Raw genomic sequence first — 22,245 nt, forward strand, 5'->3', positions numbered from 1 at the left:
CTAGAGACCTACATTTTTCCCACCTGGTCACTGTATGTGTTTTACATGTTCTCCCAATGTCTGGGTTTCCTCTGCATGCTCTGAAATTCTTTCACCACCCAAAGTTATGAAGAAAATGGATTGGCTAGTCTAAATTACTCCTAAATGTGAGTTAATGGTATTTTGCTGTGAATTGGCACTCTGCCCATGTTGTTTGTTGGCCTTTACCCAGTCTTTTCTTGATTAAAACCTTTCAAATCTGACATCTTAGAATCTTACAAGTATCTTAAAATGTTATCGATTAAATCAATCCCTCATATTCTTCTAAGTCAAGATGTGTATTATTTTAGATTTTTCCTAACTTTCAAGGTTCCTCAAATAAAATGTTCTTGCAAAGAAAACTAAGCTTTGCAATTTATTGAGTATATAAAGACATTATAATGTTTGGCATAACATTCAAAGTGAATTACATCAAAGCTCATATTGTTACTAAACCTTATTGCTGTACTACATGTTATCTTTGTCATCATCGCTGTGGCATGTGTATTCCTATAAGATGACTTAAAGGTGGTACTTTATGTTAAACTTAAAAGATCATTTCTCAGATTCTGGGTAAAGCTAGCAGTCATATGGTCTTTTCCATAATGTGTTTTAAATGCACCTTCAACTTTTCTCCCTTGGAGTGGATCAATAATACATCAAAAGAACAACTCAAGGGTGGCATGGTGTCTCGGTGGGTAGCACTGTCATCTCACAGCAAGGGTCCTGGGTTTGATTACCAGGTGGAGCAGTATGGGTCCTTTCTGTGTGTAGTTTGCATGTTTTTCCTGAGTCTGTGTTAGTTTTCTCTGGGAGCTCTGGTTTCCTCCCACAGTTCAAAGACATGCCAGTGAGGTGAATTGGAGATACAAAATTGTCCATGACTGTGTTTAACATTAAAACCTGAACTAATAAATCTTCTGTAACCAGTAAATTACCTGTCCTGTCATGAATGTAACCAAAGTGTGTAAAACATGACATTAAAATAGAATAAATAAATACTAAACTACACAGAAAATTACTGGCAATCAACTGGCAATCAATGGTAAAACAACAAATAGTTTAAGTGATTTAACGCTGAAGTGGGCATTACTTTTTCATGTATGAGAATTATGGATGAGAAAATGAATTTTGTTTGCACTTTTTTAAACAAATAAAACCTCTCTCTCACTTTCTTAACCGCTTATCCAATCAGGGTCGCGGGGCAAATAAAACCTAAAGTGCCTAAATCTATTCAGTGGTGCACCACTGTTTGCCAAAATGCACCCACATTTCTTTTTTTGACATAATCAATGGGAACACTAAAGTAAGAGAATGTTAAAATTAGTTTCTTAGTTTAATATGACACTAATTTTATAGTCCCATATATACGTATATATAGCTATTAGGTCTTAGGTAGCATCACCTTGTCTGCTGCATGGATGACTTTCTTTTAAATATGTAGGCATGTCTATTAATCCATTAATAGAAACTGGCTCTAACTTTTGGTAAGATGCTTGAGTATTATGGGAAATGCAGTAGTGAATTCAGCAATCCAGTTTTATGGCTTCCTTTAGACTTTTTACTGACATGATTTTAGTGGAGCACGTGCAACAAAAAAAAAATGGTTTAAATGACACCCATCCTAAAAATCTAGAAAAGTACTCCAACAACACAATGCTACCAACTCCATATTTTACAGCTGGGATGGTGTTACTTAGATGATGTGCCTTGTTTATTAATGCCAGACTTTTTAATTTGCCACGGTGACAAGTAAGCCTGCTATGTCACAGCTTTGTTGGGGAGTCTTTCAAGTAACTGATTTACATAAAATAATCAATTAATAAAATCAAGTGGCCATAAAATGATAGACCATAAATCATTAGAGTATGGAGGGTGGCAAATGATTGCGATATTGGAGTCTCAAGGGGAAACAGCATCTTATATTTAAAGCCAGGGAAGCTTAGAAAACTCTTACATTACATTAGCTTGTTCAAGTGCATCACGATTACTTTTATAGATCTTTAAAAGACTTTTCTTTGTTATAAGGAGTAATTTGATTTTGAATATTCTTTAATTTATGCTGTAGTGATTTAAATACATTTTGGTACAATATTTGAAGGTTCTAACACTTCTAAATGTTACATTCTAAAGTGTTTAACTTACATTTTATTCTAATTGTGTTTTGGCCTAACACAAACCTGTAAGGAACTGTAAAGTGATATGTTGTTTGAATCCAAAAGTGAAGAACCATGCAGGATCTTGTACAAAACGTCTCTGTAAGAGATTTCAAACTAAACTGCTTTCATGACATGGAAGAATGGAGACCTTTGCTATCCATCGTCTACTTTTTTATGTTTTTGCTGTCTGTTTTTGGAAACTCTTTTCTGGTCTATGTAATTGTATCACATAGGGCTTTGCACTCCCCTATGTTTGTACTTATCGCCCTTATGGCAGTTGTGGATGCGTGTTCACCATTGCTCTTTGTACCACATATGCTGTTAAGCCTTCTGTTTGGCTGGAATGGTATTTCTTTTGCTGGTTGTTTAATACAAATGTTTTGCATTCATTATTCTGGGACATTTCAGTGCCTTTTATTGCTGGCCATGGCACTGGATCGTTACTTTGCTATATGCAGACCTCTGTTTTATCACAAATACATGGAACTGCCTAATTTTTTTAAGTTTATGATAGTACCATTAATAAGAAATATACTCCTTATCGCTGCTGTAGTCTGTCTGGCTGGAAGATTGTCTTATTGTGGAACAAATATTATAGACCATTGTTTTTGTGAACACATGGCAGTGGTTCAGTTGGCATGTGAAGATATTTCTATTAATAACTTTGTTGGACTTTTGACTGCTTTTTTAATACCAGCCTTAGATTTTTTATTGATTGCTATTTCTTATATGATAATATTCATCTCTGTTCTGAAATCTGGTAAGGCCCACTTAAAGGCTCTTAATACTTGTGTTACACATATAATTGTCATTACTGTTACTTTAGCTTTTGCCTTGTTTTCTTTTATGCTATACAGAATAAGAAATAACTTCTCTCAAAGCAGTCGTGTCTTCATGAGTACAATGTATATGCTTTTCCCAAGTTGTTTTAACCCAATCATTTATGGACTGAGGACAAAGGAAATCAGACAGCAAATTTTAAAATTTATAAAACATAAAAGTCTTACCACTTTTTAGATTATAGTAGTGTAATTGTAAAACTTGTTTATTTAATATAACCATTGTTGGAAATGTAAATATGTGAAATCAATGTCACTTTAGATGAATTGCTACTATTCTAGGTGATTGATTATGTAACCATGAATAAGTATTGTATATGTATTAAATGAGGAACTTTTGTGAATGTTACCAATGCTATGTAAGTCTTATTCCTAATTTAATTTTATTCTTCCTCAGATTTAATTTATTTGATCTTAGGGGGTAATTTGGACTTTGTTTTGAAAATGTTGCCTTTACATTGTCTTGATAGAGAAACTGATCGAGGCGGATTGAATACAACAGTTGTACACATTGTATACTTTTAGTGTGTTACAAGGTGGAATTTTCCAATAAAGTGAGAAATATGTGTATGGCTTGCAGTCATCACAGTCAGTGTTACAGCTATGCTATGAATGATCCATCATTATACAGTACATAATTGCAGAATAGGCAAAAAAAAAACTTGACTAGTGGCAAAACTGTAGCCAAGGGACAGTGTTTATATAATTTTAACACCAATTCCCACCAACTGGCTAAGCATATTATAAGGTATCAGTCTAGTAAAGGGACATACTTTCTCTTATTTGCAGTGTAGCATCATAGTGCAATTCAGCATACGTTGAAAATGAATATAACAGACTTTATTCTGTATACATAAGCCAACTGACACCCACGAATAGAACTGTTGTGTTATAACCTGATTTGATCTATTTAGTGACAAAAATGTTAATCCTCAAATTATGGCTGAGAAAGTCCTATACATATGGGATATTTATCAGTGGTTCTCAATCTGGGGGCCAGGGGTGAGCCCAGATGGTGGGGTCCCATTGTAAATACCAAGATATATATGTTTTTATGGATTCAACACATATCTTGTGAGCAAGAAGACATTACTCTTTGTGATCTTTGTGAAGGTGTAAGAATAATATCACAATCTCTGTCATAAGGGGGTCCCAGAATCCTCTTAGGGGGAGAGAAAAAAGGTTGAGAACCACTGACATACATAACCTGATATAGCTGCTTGTACACTACTACAGTTTACCTGTAGTAGTAGTGGTGCATATGTGAGTTTTACAAGTTCTTAAACAATCAAGTCAGCTTTTAAGGTGGCCAATTCAGTTAATTTAAATGATCAATGTAAATATCCTGAAGTAACAGCAGACTAAATTCAATAATTGCTTCAACTGTGAATGTAAAGAATAAATTCCTAGATGTCAGAATGAACTTAATTATCACCGTGTAGAACTGGATCATCACGCCCTATACAGGTCCTTCTCAAAAAATTAGCATATTGTGATAAAGTTCATTATTTTCCATAATGTAATGATAAAAATTAAACTTTCATATATTTTAGATTCATTGCACACCAACTGAAATATTTCGGGTCTTTTATTGTTTTGATACTGATGATTTTGGCATACAGCTCATGAAAACCCAAAATTCCTATCTCAAAAAATTAGCATATCATGAAAAGGTTCTCTAAACGAGCTATTAACCTAATCATCTGAATCAACGAATTAACTCTAAACACCTGCAAAAGATTCCTGAGGCTTTTAAAAACTCCCAGCCTGGTTCATTACTCAAAACCGCAATCATGGGTAAGACTGCCGACCTGACTGCTGTCCAGAAGGCCATCATTGACACCCTCAAGCAAGAGGGTAAGACACAGAAAGAAATTTCTGAACGAATAGGCTGTTCCCAGAGTGCTGTATCAAGGCACCTCAGTGGGAAGTCTGTGGGAAGGAAAAAGTGTGGCAGAAAACGCTGCACAACGAGAAGAGGTGACCGGACCCTGAGGAAGATTGTGGAGAAGGGCCGATTCCAGACCTTGGGGGACCTGCGGAAGCAGTGGACTGAGTCTGGAGTAGAAACATCCAGAGCCACCGTGCACAGGCGTGTGCAGGAAATGGGCTACAGGTGCCGCATTCCCCAGGTCAAGCCACTTTTGAACCAGAAACAGCGGCAGAAGCGCCTGACCTGGGCTACAGAGAAGCAGCACTGGACTGTTGCTCAGTGGTCCAAAGTACTGTTTTCGGAAATCAAGGTGCCAGAGTCTGGAGGAAGACTGGGGAGAAGGAAATGCCAAAATGCCTGAAGTCCAGTGTCAAGTACCCACAGTCAGTGATGGTCTGGGGTGCCATGTCAGCTGCTGGTGTTGGTCCACTGTGTTTTATCAAGGGCAGGGTCAATGCAGCTAGCTATCAGGAGATTTTGGAGCACTTCATGCTTCCATCTGCTGAAAAGCTTTATGGAGATGAAGATTTCATTTTTCAGCACGACCTGGCACCTGCTCACAGTGCCAAAACCACTGGTGAATGGTTTACTGACCATGGTATTACTGTGCTCAATTGGCCTGCCAACTCTCCTGACCTGAACCCCATAGAGAATCTGTGGGATATTGTGAAGAGAAAGTTGAGAGACACAAGACCCAACACTCTGGATGAGCTTAAGGCCGCTATCGAAGCATCCTGGGCCTCCATAACACCTCAGCAGTGCCACAGGCTGATTGCCTCCATGCCACGCCGCATTGAAGCAGTCATTTCTGCAAAAGGATTCCCGACCAAGTATTGAGTGCATAACTGAACATAATTATTTGAAGGTTGACTTTTTTTGTATTAAAAACACTTTTCTTTTATTGGTCGGATGAAATATGCTAATTTTTTGAGATAGGAATTTTGGGTTTTCATGAGCTGTATGCCAAAATCATCAGTATTAAAACAATAAAAGACCTGAAATATTTCAGTTGGTGTGCAATGAATCTAAAATATATGAAAGTTTAATTTTTATCATTACATTATGGAAAATAATGAACTTTATCACAATATGCTAATTTTTTGAGAAGGACCTGTAGGTTCAATAGATATTCTCTGCTGTGCTATCTTATACTGAAAAATGCATTTTCCTTCTACCTTAAGTTCCTGAATAAAGAATAGAATAGAATCTTAATTGTCACTATACACAGGTACAATGAAATTTCGAATGGCATCTTTCCTTCAGAGTAGCAGAGAAAAAGACAGTAGTAGTAAAATCACAAAAAATCTTTACACTACATAATAAAAAAATCTTTACACTCCTAAGTAAATGTACATTTGTAGCTTTGAGTATTAAATACTGACTGTGTGTGCAAATGCTGCATAGTCTGTGTGTGACCCACAGTCCTGTGTTTGTGTGTGTGCTCAGTCTTTCTCAGTCCAATGGTATGTTCTTTGACTGGATGGGGACGGGTGTGATGGAGGCCACAGCTCTGAAAAAAAAGCTGTTCCCTATTCTATTTGTGCATGAGTTTTGTCTGAGTTCCACAATTATCTTTACTGTCATTGATGTTGGCAGACTCGTTACTGGATTTAAAAAGATGCTTCTTTAAAGGTGCAGTCATTGTTCTGAAAAGAAGTGGTAAGAGTAGTGCTCCATTTCTTGGTGTATGTGTGGTGCTTTCCTAGTTGCACCTGCTATCTTTTTCTCTGCTGCTCCCTTTGAGGACACAAAGGGAGTGAGTAAGAAAAAGCAAGGACAAGAAAAAAAAATAGATGCCATGTGTAGCGATGTGGCTTTACAGCAAAAAGCAGTTGAAGAGATCAGATAGGTTAAAGTGTAGGTTGTTATTAAGGTTTAATTAGATTTAATAACTGATTATTTGGTGTATGATTCTGAAAAAGAGCACAAAAAGTATAAAGGTGTGGGTGTTCATGTTTTGTTGTCCTTGGGTTAAACACCTCTGGTACAGAGTTCTATATTCGGTACTAAAATTATTAAACACTTTAGCGTACATTTAACTATGTATAAAAGCTATAGAACAAAACATTAATTAGGAGCTGTAAAAAAGATAAATGAATTAGTTGTCTAATAAGATGTTTAACATCTTTAAAACACTAAATAAAACCTTCTAAATGACTTGGGGTTTATAAATAATATATTTTAAATATATTTAAATGGTTTGTCAACAAATGCCCTACATTTACACTTTTACTTCAATATTTACTTATTGTTATTTTTTATATTGAAAATAAACCACTCCTTACACAGGATGACCAGTTCCACTGGGATTCTGTATTTCAGAATGTAGATGGTGTGTACATAGTGGATGGAGTAAGGATCAGTAGGGCTTAACCATTACCTGCTTATCGTGTTTATGTAAATCCCCAAGGCGAAACCACAAGGCGTATAAAAAGACAGAGATAAACTTTAAGTTTTAAGCATTAAACTGGGATGCACCATAAGCAACAGGTCAAATGTAGTTATTTCTGTTTATAAGCGCTCTGAAGAAATTGATACATGAATGTTTGTTTTGTTGCCTTTGGATTAGTTTTAGTTTTTAGTTAGATGTTAACACTGCTGTGAGTAATATATTTTTAATTTAACAGTTTAAAAGTATTTTTAAAGAATTGTATTAAGTGTAATTTACTGGGATTATGCAATCATAACTATAATCTTTTGTAACCTTAAGCAAAGTGGTTAGTTGTGCTTACAACATGCAGTCATCAGTTCCTGCACAGAATATTTCTTTCTCAGATTTTAAACTAAATGGTTTTCATGCTTTAGGAGAATGGAGACCCATTTTATCTATTCCATATCTCTTCATGTTTTTACTGTCTACAACATCAAACTCCACTCTAATATATTTAATTATAACTCAGAGGTCTCTGCACTCTCCGATGTGTGTACTGATTGGGTTTATGGCTTTTGTGGACTTGTCTTTGCCGGTATTTTTCGTACCAAATATGCTGTTCAGCTTCTTATTTAACTGGAATGGAATTTCCCTTACAGGTTGTTTAATACAAATGTTTTTCCTTCTAATTTTTGGCACATTTCAGTCTACTATATTGCTCTGGATGGCTCTTGATCGATTTTTTGCAATATGCACCCCTATGCACTATCACAAATACATGAGAATGCCCAACTTTCTGAAGTTTATCATTTTTCCAGTTATCAGAAATGTGATCTTCATTGTGATGATAGTTTTTTGGGCTGGAAAATTATCTTTTTGTGCAACAAATGAAATAGATCACTGTTTTTGTGAACATATGGCATTGGTTCAGTTGGCATGTGGAGATACTTCAGCTAACAACATATTGGGACTTGTGGCTCTTTTTATTATAACAACTGCTGATTTTCTTTTCATTACAGTATCATATTTAATAATACTTTCCTCTGTTTTGAAGTCTGGCAAGGCCAGCTTAAAAGCTTTTAATACTTGTATTACTCACATTATTGTAATGACAGTTACTATCACGTTTGCCTTAATTGCTTTTCTGTCATACAGAACAAGAAATAACTTTTCTTCTACTAACCGTGTCTTTTTGAGTACCATGTACTTGCTTTTTCCAAGCTGTTTTAACCCAATTATCTATGGAGTGAGAACAAAAGAAATTAGAAAACAGTTTTCAGTTTTTTTTAATGAAATCAAAGTTTATTTAAAGTAATTATGTTCAGTGTTCTGTGCATATATAATCAATAAAAAACCTTTGACTTGCAGTTCCAAGTGGTTGTTGCTGTACAATTATTGGCCTTACCCTTTACTGAAGGTGTGCAGATGACAAAGGGAAAAAGGTGCAAAAAAGAGGTTGTTATATAACTTTTTTCCCTAAAAGAATTCTTCTGTGGATCATCCTGCAAAGATCAATGACTATGCCAGGTCACAATTTTTTAAGCCTATAGGAGCAAGACTATTAACTTTCAGTTGCTTTCTTTCATTGCTTTATTAATGTAAGGAATGTTAGCTTATACACCAACCAGGCATAACATTATGACCACTGACAGGTGAAGTGAATAACTCTGACTATCTCTTCATTACGGCACCTGTTAGTGGGTGGGATATATTAGGCAGCAAGTGAACATTTTATCCTCAAAGTTGATGTGTTAGAAGCAAGAAAAATGGACAAGCGTAAGGATTTGAGCAAGTTTGACAAGGGCCTAACTGTGATGGCTAGACGACTGGGTCAGAGCATCTCCAAAACTGCAGCTCTTGTGGGGTGTTCCCGGTCTGCAGTGGTCAGTATCTATCAAAAGTGGTCCAAGGAAGGAACAGTGGTAAACGGGCAACAGGGTCATGGGCGGCCAAGGCTCATTGATGCACACAGGGAGCAAGGCTGCTTATAAGGCTCATCATTTGTGAAAAAATGATTTAACTCTTCCTACAAGAACTGTTAAAATGTCTTAATTGACAGAAGACCATTAAATGCTGTTCTGGTCAGAAGGCATGGATAAAAGTGATCTGTATGGCATTGGAGCAATACAAAAAGAATGCATTTTGCACTGCAAAAAAACTTTCTTTGGAAAACTACTGTATTTCATAGGCACACCCATGATCACAATAATTTTCTCTTATTTATTGGTGCAGGGTTTTGCATGCTAAGGTTCTTTCTAATAAAGTAGTTATGAATCCATTTATTACAAAGAGTGGCAAAAAAAAAAATTTAAACAACAATTGCTCAGACAGATAGACAAATGAGGCAGGATTATGAGGACAGTCCAAGTTTCCTCACAACCTTGTGGAAAAACCTCATGGGAACACAACAAGCTGTATATATAGAAAGAGGCATATGTTAAGCTTTTGTAAAGAGCTTAGAGATAAAACAACACATCAAGTATAACTGTAGGACAAGGGGCATTTACTTATCATTTAAGTATGGAGTAAGATATATATATTGTTCATATATTAATGATGTTACTGTGCTGTGGCAAACAATTGTGTATTAAGTGTATTAGTTTATGTACATAAATAGAAACAATTGAATTCTTTCTTTGGTAATTTGGGCATTATGGTAAAAATGATGAAACAACTTGATGTTATAAATATTAACAATTAATGTTTGTAATATTAATGTTTGTTCATATGGACTCTTAAGAATCTGCAGTTTTCAGATCATGTTGGTTTTTGCAAACAGTACTTCATTTACAACTTTCAACATGAATGGTTTCCATGAGTTAGGAGGATGGAGGTCAATTTTATCCATTCCTTATTTACTTATGTTTTTATTATCTATTACATTAAACTCCATGCTAATATATCTAATCATATCTAAAAGGACTCTGCACTCTCCTATGTGTGTATTGATCGGGCTTATGGCTTTTGCAGACTTGTCTATACCAATATTTTGTGTACCAAATATGCTGTTTAGCTTGTTATTTAACTGGAATGAAATTTCTCTTGTGGGCTGCTTAATACAAATGTTTTTTATTCATTGCTTTGGCTCATTTCAGTCTACTATATTGCTCTGGATGGCCCTGGATCGATTCTTTGCTATATGCAGACCTCTGAATTATCACAAATATATGGGTATGCCCAACTTTCTAAAGTTTATAATTTTTCCAGTTATCAGAAATGTATTAATAATTACTACAATGATATACTGGGCTGGAAAATTATCTTACTGTTCAACAAATGTGATAGATCACAGTTTTTGTGAACATATGGCACTGGTGCAGCTGGCATGTGGAGATACTTCAATTAATAACATAATTGGACTTATGGCTGCTTTTCTTACATTAACTGCTGATTGTATTTTGATCACAGTTTCATATGTAGTAATACTTGTTTCTATACTGAAGTCAGGCAGGGCCAGCTTAAAGGCTTTTAACACCTGCATTACCCATATAATAGTCATGGTAGTTACTCTTGTATTCGCTTTAACCGCTTTTATGTCATATAGAATTAAAAATAACTTATCTTCTCCTAATCGCATTTTTTTAAGTACAATGTACATACTTTTCCCAAGCTGTTTCAACCCAATTATTTATGGTGTTAGAACTAAGGAAATAAGGGAGCAGTTTTTGAATGTTATTAGCCACATGATGTCTTCATAAATTAATTTAAACATGTATATTCTTAATAGGGTTATATATTGTAAGTTTTATGGCTGATTTATAACTTTTGAAAGCTAGAAAATCATGTAGTTACTGGCAGCTATGTGTTGAACACAATAAAGGATAGATTTGAAAATCTTAAACCAACTCATCATTTAATTACATTTTATTGTGCCATAATACAATTATAAAGTTATTCTTAATGATTAATCTGCAGTATGGTATACTTTTTAAAAACTGTTTAGAGAATAAAGCAGTAGTTCAAAAAGTTTAACTCAGATGCTGTAGGCCTGCTTGGTAATGATTTGAGACACCTCATGCATCATGCTGCTGAATCATTTTCTTGTTTTAAGGACAGAAGCTGCTTATAAGGCTCATCATAAACTCTTCCTACAAGAACTGTTAAAATGTCTTAATTGACAGAAGACCATTAAATGCTGTTTTGGTCAGAAGGCATGGATAAAAGTGATCTGTATGGCATTGGAGCAATACAAAGAGAATGCATTTTGCACTGCAAAAAAACTTTCTTTGGAAAACTACTGTATTTCATAGGCACACCCATGATCACAATAATTTTCTCTTATTTATTGGTGCAGGGTTTTGCATGCTAAGGTTCTTTCTAATAAAGTAGTTATGAATCCATTTATTACAAAGAGTGGCAAAAAAATTTTTAAAACAACAATTGCTCAGACAGATAGACAAATGAGGCAGGATTATGAGGACAGTCCAAGTTTCCTCACAACCTTGTGGAAAAACCTCATGGGAACACAACAAGCTGTATATATAGAAAGAGGCATATGTTAAGCTTTTGTAAAGAGCTAAGAGATAAAACAACACATCAAGTATAACTGTAGGACAAGGGGCATTTACTTATCATTTAAGTATGGAGTAAGATATATATATTGTTCATATATTAATGATGTTACTGTGCTGTGGCAAACTGTAATAATGTGATATGACTTAATATGACTACTGAAGATTGTGTTTTCTTTCCTTATGTGAATAACCTTATGTTACAACAATTGTGTATTAAGTGTATTAGTTTATGTACATAAATAGAAACAACTGAATTCTTTCTTTGGTAATTTGGGCATTATGGTAAAAATGATGAAACAACCTGATGTTATAAATATTAACAATTAATGTTTGTAATATTAATGTTTGTTCATATAGACTCTTAAGAATCTGCAGTTTTCAGATCATGTTGGTTTTTGCAAACAGTACTTCATTTACAACTTTCAACATGAATGGTTTCCATGAGTTAGGAGGATGGAGGTCAATTTTATCCATTCCTTATTTACTTATGTTTTTATTATCTATTATATCAAACTCCATGCTAATATATCTAATCATATCTAAAAGGACTCTGCACTCTCCTATGTGTGTACTGATCGGGCTTATGGCTTTTGTGGACTTGTCTATGCCAGTATTTTTTGTACCAAATATGCTGTTTAGCTTGTTGTTTAACTGGAATGAAATTTCTCTTGTGGGCTGCTTAATACAAATGTTTTCTATTCATTGCGTTGGCACATTTCAGACTACTATATTGCTCTGGATGGCCCTGGATCGATTCTTTGCTATATGCAGACCTCTAAATTATCACAAACATATGGGTATGCCCAACTTTCTAAAGTTTGTTATTCTTCCACTTATCAGAAATGTATTAATAATTACTACAATGATATACTGGGCTGGAAAATTATCTTACTGTTCAACAAATGTGATAGATCACAGTTTTTGTGAACATATGGCACTGGTGAAGCTGGCATGTGGAGATACTTCAATCAATAACATAATTGGACTTATGGCTGCTTTTCTTATAATAACTGCTGATTGTATTTTGATCACATGTTCATATGCAGTAATACTTGTTTCTATACTGAAATCAGGCAGGGCCAGCTTAAAGGCTTTCAACACCTGCATTACCCATATAATAGTCATGGTAGTTAGTCTTTTATTCGCTTTAACCGCTTTTATGTCATACAGAATTAGTAATAACTTATCTTCTCCTAATCGCATTTTTTTAAGTACAATGTACATACTTTTTCCAAGCTGTTTCAACCCAATTATTTATGGTGTTAGAACTAAGGAAATAAGGGAGCAGGTTTTGAATGTTATTAGCCAGATCAAGTCCTAATAAATCTTTAAATGGTTATATATTTTAAGTTTTATGGCTGATTTATAACTTTTGGAAGCTAGATAATCATGTAGTTACTGGCAGCTATGTGGTGAACAGAGTAGAGGATAGATGTGAAAATCTTAAACCAACTCATCATTTAATTACATTTTCTGATACAATTACAAATTTATTCTTAATTCTTAATGATTAAAACAGAAAAAAAACAGTAGTTTAAAAAGTTCAACTCAATTATCTGTACATGCATACATAAAGCAATAAGTTTAAAGTAAAAAAATAAAAATAAAATAAAACTTCTTCTAGATGAGTTACTCTTTTTGTCAGTATTAGCAAACAAGTTTAATAATACCAGAAATCGTAAAAGACATGCAGCAAACATCTCCACATAGAGCGGAGTTTTTTATTTAAAAAAATAAAGTTGGCTACTACTAGCTGTCTAGATAAAACTCTTGAAGAAGAGTGTCTGGTTCTTTACCCTGTAATGAAGGTGATATAATGCATTGTACATAATATTATGTAATTTATTATTGTTGCAATTACTTTATTTATTCTTGATGTATAACAAAAGATTAATTTATTTAACACTTCTGTAATACTAGGGGGATTTCAGTAGGTATTTATAGGTATTTTTGAGTACCTATAAAAATGTGTGCTGTATTATAAATCACATTGTAGTAGTACTTGTTTCTATTTTAATGACTATATTACTCTATGTAAAAACTTTAGCATCTGCTAAATGCAGAAAATGTAAATGTATTTAGTCAACAGCACAGCTAATGTTTAGAAATATTTTCCTTAACTTTTTCCACCATGGATCTCCAAAATAAAGTTTAACATCTAGCTAAAGCAAAATTGTTTACAATGGCTTTTTTCTTACTTTTCCTAAATAAATAAAATATAAAAATACAGGAAAAAATACCAAAAATTTTTTTTTAATTATTAAAAATGTGGTTTAAAATAAGCCATTAATAAGTAAAGCTTTTTATTTAACCTTACTGTACTACTACTACTGTACTACTACTGTACCAACATGACTAAAACCCCAACTTCTTCTTTAAATAAGTGCTGACTCTGTAAATGACTCTGATTAACCCCATATAAAGTTCAGCTCATCTAATTGGACTTTTTTGACATTTGTTTAGTTGTATCTTACAGCAAAAGTTATGGTCCGCAAAGAGTTAACAAAGCATAAAAGGAATCTCATTGTTAAAAGGTATTAGTCAGGAGAAGAGTACTTTCCTTCCAAGTCTTTACATATACCATGGAACACAGTAAAGCCGTTCATTAAAAACTAAATAAAATAAGGAACAATAGTGACATTACTAAGAACTGGGCGTTATGCCAAGAGGCCTACAGCAACATTAAATGAGCTGCAGGAATTTCTGGCAAGTACTGATTGTGTACATGTGACAATAATCTCCAATTTCCTTTTATGTCTGATCTGTGGTGTAGGGTGGCAGGAACAACATCCAGGTCGGGATACATTTCGCAAAAACCTACATCAAGCATGCCAAATGCATGTGGGAAAATGTGTTACGGTCTGTTTAGACCAAGGTTATACTGTTTTGGGCAAAATTTGAAAAGGTATGTTTGGTGCATCACCAAAAGAACATCACCCACAGTAAAGCAAGGCAGTGGCAGCATTATGCTTTTGGTCTGTTTTTCGTCAGCTGGAATTGGGGCTTTAGTCAAAGTGGATGGAATTAGTTTTAAATATCAATACTGGCACAAAATCGTCAGGCCTCTGCTAAAAAGCTAAAGATGAAGAAAAATTCACCCTTCAGCATGAAAAATGACCCAAAGCATACCACCATATCAACAAAATAATGTCTTCACCAGAAGAAGATCAAAGTTTTGGAATGACCCAGCCAAAACCCAGACCTGAATCCAATTGAAAATGTGTGAGATGACCTGAAGAGGGTGGTGCACAAAAGATGCCCTTACAATCTGAGTCAAGATATGCCCCAACCCAAAAAGACAGAATACTTTCATAAAATAAAATAAAAATTTCAACAAAATATTAGTTTAGGGTTGTCCATATTCATGCAACCCCATTAATGTAGGTGGAGGTGTAGGGAGTTTTAGTCTAGTGGTTAAGTCACTGGACTGGTAATCAAAAGGTTGCTGGTTCAAGTCCCACAACTGGTTGCTGCTGTTGGGCCATGCACAAGGCCCTTAACCCTCAATTTCTCAAACTGTATTCTGTCACAGTACTGTCAGTTGCTTTGGATAAAGGTGTCTGCTAAATGCTGAAAATATAAATAAGTTTTTACCTACATTGAATATTATAGTTCACAGAAAAACCTGGCATTGTAAGAGGGGTGGTAAGACGTTTTATATTTTTTATATCCACTATATAGATTTATTAATTATGTTGATTATATATTGTGTTTATTAAGGGTGTCTTTGTTTAATGTTAAATTTTGCTATAAAATAAGAAAATATTATATATATATATATACATTATTCATAACACTGTATGACTGTCTTGCTATTCACACTCTGTCCAGGGAGGCTTGTACAATACAGAGATAAACAAGCCTCCTACATATTCATATGCTGATCCTGACATTTGATATCAAGCCTGAAGGAATAAAGCCCAACCTCATGAGAACACAAGTTGTATTTAAATACAAGAGGCATGTTAAGGCTTTACTTGCTTTGTGATAAGCATCTGTACTGGGGTGGGATTTATTTTGTTTGATATTCATGTGCTCTACATTATCTTTGTGCAATGCAGAGTGTGAGCATTTGCTTATATTTCAGTTTTGTTTGTGAAATGAATCATTGCAGAACTGCAAAAGAATGTGTTTAACTGTGATGTTAGATTAATAGTTTTATTTGTAATTTATAATTATATGGACAGTTGTCTTTTACATTAAAATGTGTTGAATGTGTTGCAAATGTAATTCAATGTGTATGAATCATTTTAATTGTAGATTATTTTTCATGTTATACTGGACTATTGAATACTGGTGTTTACCTATAATATAATAATAATATTATAACATGAATGTTTTATTAACCTTGTGTTAATTTTTAGGTTTTAAACAAGCATTGATCAGAATGCAAAATCTTACAACACAAAATATTTCTTTCACAAATTTTAAACTAAGTGCTTTTGTGGGTTTGGGGGAATGGCGCTCCATTCTATTTATCCCATATTTCCTAATGTTTGTACTGTCTACCATATCAAACTCTGTTATCATTTATTTAATTATATCTCAGAAAAGTCTGCACTCTCCTATGTATGTTCTTATTGGTGTTATGAGTGTTCTAGACTTTGTGTGGCCTGTTTGTTTTGTACCAAGTTTGCTGCTGGACTTTTTATTTGGCTGGAATGGAATTTCTCTTGCCGGCTGTTTAGTACAGATGTTTTGTATTCAGATTTTTGGTGGATTTCAGTCCACAGTACTAGTGTGGATGGCTATGGATCGTTTTTTTGCTATATGCAAACCTCTGAACTATCATAAATATATGGAAATTCACAAGTTTTTAAAATTTATTATTGTGCCAGTTTTCAGATTTCTTTTTTTAAATGCTTTAATGATAGGCCTGGCCGGAAGATTACGTTTCTGTTCAAATGTGATGGAACACTGTTTTTGTGAACACATGGGATTGGTTCAGTTAGCCTGTGGAGACACTTCTCTTAATAGCTTAATCGGGCTTGTATCAACTCTTTTGATACCAATGGCAGATTTTCTATTCATTGTTGCATCATATGTAGTAATATTTGTTTCTGTATTTAAATCTGGTAAAGCCCACTTAAAGGCCATTAACACATGTATCACACATATAATTGTCATGACAGTCAATTTATTATTTGTCCTGATTGCATTTCTGTCATACAGAATCAGGAATAATTTGTCTCCTGACTCCCGTTTGTTCTTGAGTACGATGTACATACTATTTCCATGCTGTTTTAATCCAATTATTTATGGAGTAAGAACAACAGAAATAAGACAACAATTTCTAAAACTAATAAGCAATTTGAAGGTTTTACCATTGTAATGCAGCAACAATCACAATAAAGACTACATTATAAATAAAAAAGATGCATTATTTGTGATGTAGCATTTTTTTGTTTCCCTAATTTAATATGATAGTTCATTTTACTTTTTTTTAATGAGTATAATTGAAGGAACTTCCACTAAAATAATAATAATTTAAAAAAAAACACAGAATTTCACAGATCTTTACAGAATAAATCTCAACTTTGTTGACAAATTTACAAATAACACTGTGTTGCTATTACATTTGCATGCATGCTCTTGTAAATAAAAGTATGTAATTACAAAACTTACTGTACACACCAGGAACTTAAAAAAAAAAAAAAGGAATGTATTTGCTAACTTAGGCCTATGATAAATTCTTATATGTTATAATTTTGCAGAATGTTATATTTTAATTTAATAAGTGTATGATTTGTATATAAAAATATAATGTTGTTTTGTAGTATACCTTTTACTTTAAAATAGTTGGTATATACAATTTAATTTTTGGATCTTATTTATTAGGATTTTAACATCACGTTTTACACACTTTGGCAACATTCATGACAGGTAATTACTGGTTACACAAGATTCATTAGTTCACAAGTTTAATGTTAAACACAGTCATGGACAATTTAGTATCTCCAGTTAACCTGACTGCATGTCTTTGGACTGCGGGAGGAAACCCATGCAGACATGGGGAGAACATGAAAACTCCACACAGAAAGGGCCCAGAGGATCGAACCCAGGACCTTCTTGCTGTAAGGTCACAGTGCTACTCACTGAGTCACCGTGCCTCCCCTTATTGGAGCTTGGCTTGAGTATATGTTTGTGTAAGGGCAACATTGTTTAAACTAGAGACATTTATTTTTTAACATTTATTTATTACGGAAGCGTATTGCTGCCACACAGATAAAAAAAAATACCGTCAGTATGTCGTAATAACGAGAAAGTATGTCGTTAAAACGAGAAAGTATGTCGTTATAACGAGAAAGGATATCGTTATAACGAGAAAAGGTCATTACCTTAAATGCTGCGTAGCTGACGGAAGCGTATCTGCTGATGGAGAGACAGCTTGCACACATGCATGATGCTGTAGTTTGTGTAACTTTGCAGCTTGTTGTGCCGATCAGGATTCTCCTTTAGGAGCAACAATGTCTAAACTTAGTTTAATATTCAACATTTGTCTGACATTCGGCATTCCGATCTAAATAAGTGCTTCAAAAACACCTAAGACCTTCTTATTTTATGATTTCTTACACGAATGAAAATAGTCAACATACTACAAAAACAATTTTATGTTAATTTTAAGATTACGTCTATTTATCTAAAGAAAGGTTATAATGAAACCGTTTATCAAGCTCCCACTTTGTCGAACGAGTTAGGGACCGTCATAAAACTAAAGGTGAAACGTAGGAGACATTTTCTCTGCACTTATCCAGACAAATAAATCCATTTAAATCTTGTATGATTTGATGAATTAATGTCAAACAATGTTTACACAAACACATCAATGTTTCTCACCTACTACACAAACCTTATTTTTTGAAATGACATAGTATTTATTTTACATTACATTTAAATAAAGATTAATAAATCTGTAATAAATTTATATTTCAAATATACAAATTATATTTCCAAAAATACAAATCATACAAGATTTAAATGGATTTATTAGTCTGGATAAGTGCAGTGTAACTGTTTCCTACGTTTCTCAGTTAGTTTTATGACGGTCCCTAACTCATTAAACGAAGTGGGAGCTTGATAAGCGGTTTCATTATAACCTTTCTTTAAATAAATAGACGTAATATTAAAATTAACATAAAATTGTTTTTGTAGTATGTTGACTATTTTCATTCGTGTAAGAAATCATAAAATAAGAAGGTCTTATGTGTTTTTGAAGCACTTATTTAGATCGGAATGCCGAATGCCAGACAAATGTTGAATATTAAACTTGTCTAAAGTTTAGACATTGTTGCTCCTAAAGGAGAATCCTGATCTGCACGGCAAGCTGCAAGGTTACACAAACTACAGCATCATGCATGTGTGCAAACTGTCTCTCCATCAGCAGATACGCTTCCATCAGCTATGCAGCATTTAACGACATCCTTTTCTCGTTTTAACGACATCATTTTCTCGTTATAACGACATCTTTTCTCGTTATAACGACATACTTTCTCGTTATAACAACATACTGACGGTATTTTTTTTTTATCTGTGTGGCAGCAATACGCTTCCGTAAATATGCTTCCGTAATTTATCTCTTGTTTATTTTTTATATAGTTTTGTGCCAAATTAATGATTAATCACCACAGTCCAGGTGTAAAATTTTGCTCTTTATAACAGGCACATTTTGAAATAAAAACAACTTAAAGAACGATGTAACTTTAAGAACGCCATGTTAGCGAGTGTCTCCCAAAAGCTCTTGTAAGTCTCCGTAATTACGAACGAGTTTAAGTAGTTCTTTGTTGACTCCGCCTCTGCATCTCGGCTTGAAAGGCACCGAAAACTAAATCACCCATTACCATTCAATTTCTCATTATTTTATATATCACCAAAAGCAAATAATTTATTAAGCAAATTATTTAAAATATCTGCCGCATATCAAACTTATAAGTAGGCGCACAATAAAGCTTTCATCAATCATGCGTAGCGAGCCTACACTAAAAAATGCTGGCCTAAAAACAACCCAACCTAAGTTATTTGGCAACCCAGCGCTGGGTAAATATTGGACAAAACACATGCTGGGTAATTTTAACCAAACTTGTTGGGTTATGCAGTTTAACCATTGTGCTGGTTTGTTACAACAACCCAAGGTTCTTTTTTACCCAATGCTGGGTTAATTTTACTATGAATGTTGGGTTGTTTACTCTAATGCTGATATGTAAATATGAATACTAATACTGCTACAATTACTACTACTACTTCTAATAATAATAATTATAATAATAACAATAATAATAATAATAGAAATAATAAACAGTCAGCACAAAGATGCTTTTGGTTTTTTTTATTATTTAAAATAAATAAAAAAATTAATTAATATATTATTTTCACTGATTTAAGTGCTACACGCGTTTCTTTGATTGCAGCCCACATATTATTTATATATGCATTTTTTTACTTCTAAAACTAAAGCAATTCATTTTTTCACGGGAGACATATTTCATTACTCTAACTGACCACACTCACACGCACGTTTAATGTTATTCAGTTCCGTCTGAAAAAAACCTTCAAAATAGAGCTCACAGCGAAGATAACCGGTGTCAAAAGCAACGACCGCTGTTATAGGACGTGTTTGTGTCTTTAAGAGAGACGCTCTGTTCACTACGGTGGCCGAGAAGTGCAAAACAAATTTACATTTCAGAAAACAAAATTACAAAAAAACAAAAACAAATTTACAACAAAAGCAAAAACATATTTACAAGTGCTTGGGTACCCAGTGTTTGTAAATTTGTTTTGGCATATGTAAAAGTGTTTCAGCACTTGTAAATTTGTTTTCGGCATATGTAATTTTGTTTTCTAAAATGTAAATTTGTTTTGCACTTCTCGGCCGCACATTTCTGATGGAAAGGGTAGGTACAATAAACCGGAAGTGCGTGTTGCTTACCTGCTGTCAATCAAACTGTTTCTCAGCGGTAAAGTGAACGGAGTTTGTGATGGTAACGATAAACAAGGTTTTGTCTAGTTTGTGGAAATCATTTTATCCAGTTGACCCGCTATTGTTTCAACGCACTCTGCCCACGGTGCTACTCATACAGCGGTGTATTACACAGGTTATATTGCGCACACACCGCGTTACTAAGAATAAAAGTGAACACTACTTAATTCCCACAGTAGCTGCAGTTTCCTTCTGTTTTATACACATCACTCTGTCTCCCATTGATAAAAATACGGAACAAAGCGTCCTGTATCAGTTCAATACTGAACGCGGTGTTTAGTTTCCAAATAAAGAAGGATTCTGTATTTTACAGGACGGTGGGTAACCCTGGTTTGATTGTCTCTTATATAATCAGTGAGATAAAACACAGCGCCAAAGCTTCATCAGTCCCGCACATGCTGCTTTAATATAAGCTCCGATACACTGAGTCCAGTGTTACAAAAGTGAAACAAGCTTCAAAGCCTTGGTATCAAATGTGGTATCAAATCATGAACAATGTTTTGTCCATTTTGTGTTAATTATTTTCATTAATTCGCTTTTGTTGTTCTTGTGGGAATTCCTTAGATGTTTAGAAGAGCGGACGGTAGATAGAGATGCACACACCATGTCTAAACATCTGCACAAACTATCTAATAACTTTCCACAAGAAAAACAATAGCGGGTCAACTGGATAAAATGATTTCCACAAACTAGACAAAACCTTGTTTATCGTTACCATCACAAACTCCGTTCACTTTACCGCTGAGAAACAGTTTGATTGACAGCAGGTAAGCAACACGCACTTCCGGTTTATTGTACCTACCCTTTCCGTCAAAAATGTGTGGCCAAGAAGTGCAAAACAAATTTACATTTTAGAAAACAAAATTACATATGCCGAAAACAAATTTACAAGTGCTGAAACACTTTTACATATGCCAAAACAAATTTACAAACACTGGGTACCCAAGCACTTGTAAATTTGTTTTTGCTTTCGTTGTAAATTTGTTTTTGTTTTTTTGTAATTTTGTTTTCTGAAATGTAAAGTTGTTTTGCACTTCTCGGCCACCGTAGTTCACAGTATCGATTATAAGTGACTCGGGAGTCAATTCATTTTAAGCGCAGCGTAAGTTTCTTTTCTCAGTCATCTCTCCGTGTTTACTGTTATAATGAATGTTGCGGTTGTAAATAAACACCAACTACTACAGAACATTTTGTGTGACTCGCTTACCTTAAAAAGCTCAGGCTTAATTATACTGAGTATTACCACAGAGTCAGAGTCGTTCTGCCTGTGGAGCTAAACGTTTTCAGTCAGAGCAGATGATCCCGAACTAACCAACTTAGTAATTGATGAACTTTTGTCTATGCTCTGTGAAGTAACGTTTTCTGCTCTCATCTACATCAAAAAGCAAGAACCACTTATGATTTACCAAAGTGAACCATGAATTTATATAATGTGCT

The 22,245-nt window shown here is 34.2% G+C and overlaps 5 protein-coding genes across 5 annotated transcripts; all 5 read left to right on the plus strand.

Annotated features, from left to right (window-relative positions):
- The first annotated feature begins 2,249 nt into the window (after positions 1-2,249).
- Positions 2,250-3,201, plus strand: LOC134334890 (olfactory receptor 52D1-like). The gene is given in 2 exon segments (XM_063017358.1): positions 2,250-3,166; positions 3,168-3,201. Coding segments are annotated over 2 exon segments (951 nt in total).
- Positions 3,202-6,757: 3,556 nt separating this feature from the next.
- On the plus strand, positions 6,758-8,635 carry LOC134334892 (olfactory receptor 52K1-like). Its single transcript, XM_063017359.1, has 2 exons — positions 6,758-6,798; positions 7,660-8,635. The coding sequence occupies exons 1-2, from the start codon at positions 6,758-6,760 to the stop codon at positions 8,633-8,635; spliced, it is 1,017 nt and encodes a 338-aa protein (XP_062873429.1).
- A 1,444-nt stretch (positions 8,636-10,079) lies between these two features.
- On the plus strand, positions 10,080-11,018 carry LOC134334893 (olfactory receptor 52K2-like). Its single transcript, XM_063017360.1, has one exon. The coding sequence runs from the start codon at positions 10,080-10,082 to the stop codon at positions 11,016-11,018; it is 939 nt and encodes a 312-aa protein (XP_062873430.1).
- Positions 11,019-12,219: 1,201 nt separating this feature from the next.
- Positions 12,220-13,155, plus strand: LOC134334894 (olfactory receptor 52N2-like). Its single transcript, XM_063017361.1, has one exon. The coding sequence runs from the start codon at positions 12,220-12,222 to the stop codon at positions 13,153-13,155; it is 936 nt and encodes a 311-aa protein (XP_062873431.1).
- Positions 13,156-16,218: 3,063 nt separating this feature from the next.
- LOC134334544 (olfactory receptor 52K1-like) lies at positions 16,219-17,166 on the plus strand. The gene has a single exon (XM_063016900.1). The coding sequence runs from the start codon at positions 16,222-16,224 to the stop codon at positions 17,164-17,166; it is 945 nt and encodes a 314-aa protein (XP_062872970.1). The 5' UTR covers positions 16,219-16,221.
- Positions 17,167-22,245: the final 5,079 nt, after the last annotated feature.

Source organism: Trichomycterus rosablanca, chromosome 20, assembly GCF_030014385.1.
Source record: "Trichomycterus rosablanca isolate fTriRos1 chromosome 20, fTriRos1.hap1, whole genome shotgun sequence".
Classification (NCBI taxonomy): Eukaryota; Metazoa; Chordata; class Actinopteri; order Siluriformes; family Trichomycteridae; genus Trichomycterus; species Trichomycterus rosablanca.

Bases quoted from the DNA above. Each gene is read 5' to 3' on its own strand.
- LOC134334892 (XM_063017359.1), top strand. From the start codon at position 6,758: ATGTGGCTTTACAGCAAAAAGCAGTTGAAGAGATCAGATAG. The intron at 6,799-7,659 runs GTTAAAGTGTAG...TGTAACCTTAAG, and splicing joins CAGTTGAAGAGATCAGATAG to CAAAGTGGTTAGTTGTGCTT.
- LOC134334893 (XM_063017360.1), top strand. From the start codon at position 10,080: ATGTTGGTTTTTGCAAACAGTACTTCATTTACAACTTTCAACATGAAT.
- LOC134334894 (XM_063017361.1), top strand. From the start codon at position 12,220: ATGTTGGTTTTTGCAAACAGTACTTCATTTACAACTTTCAACATGAAT.
- LOC134334544 (XM_063016900.1), top strand. From the start codon at position 16,222: ATGCAAAATCTTACAACACAAAATATTTCTTTCACAAATTTTAAACTA.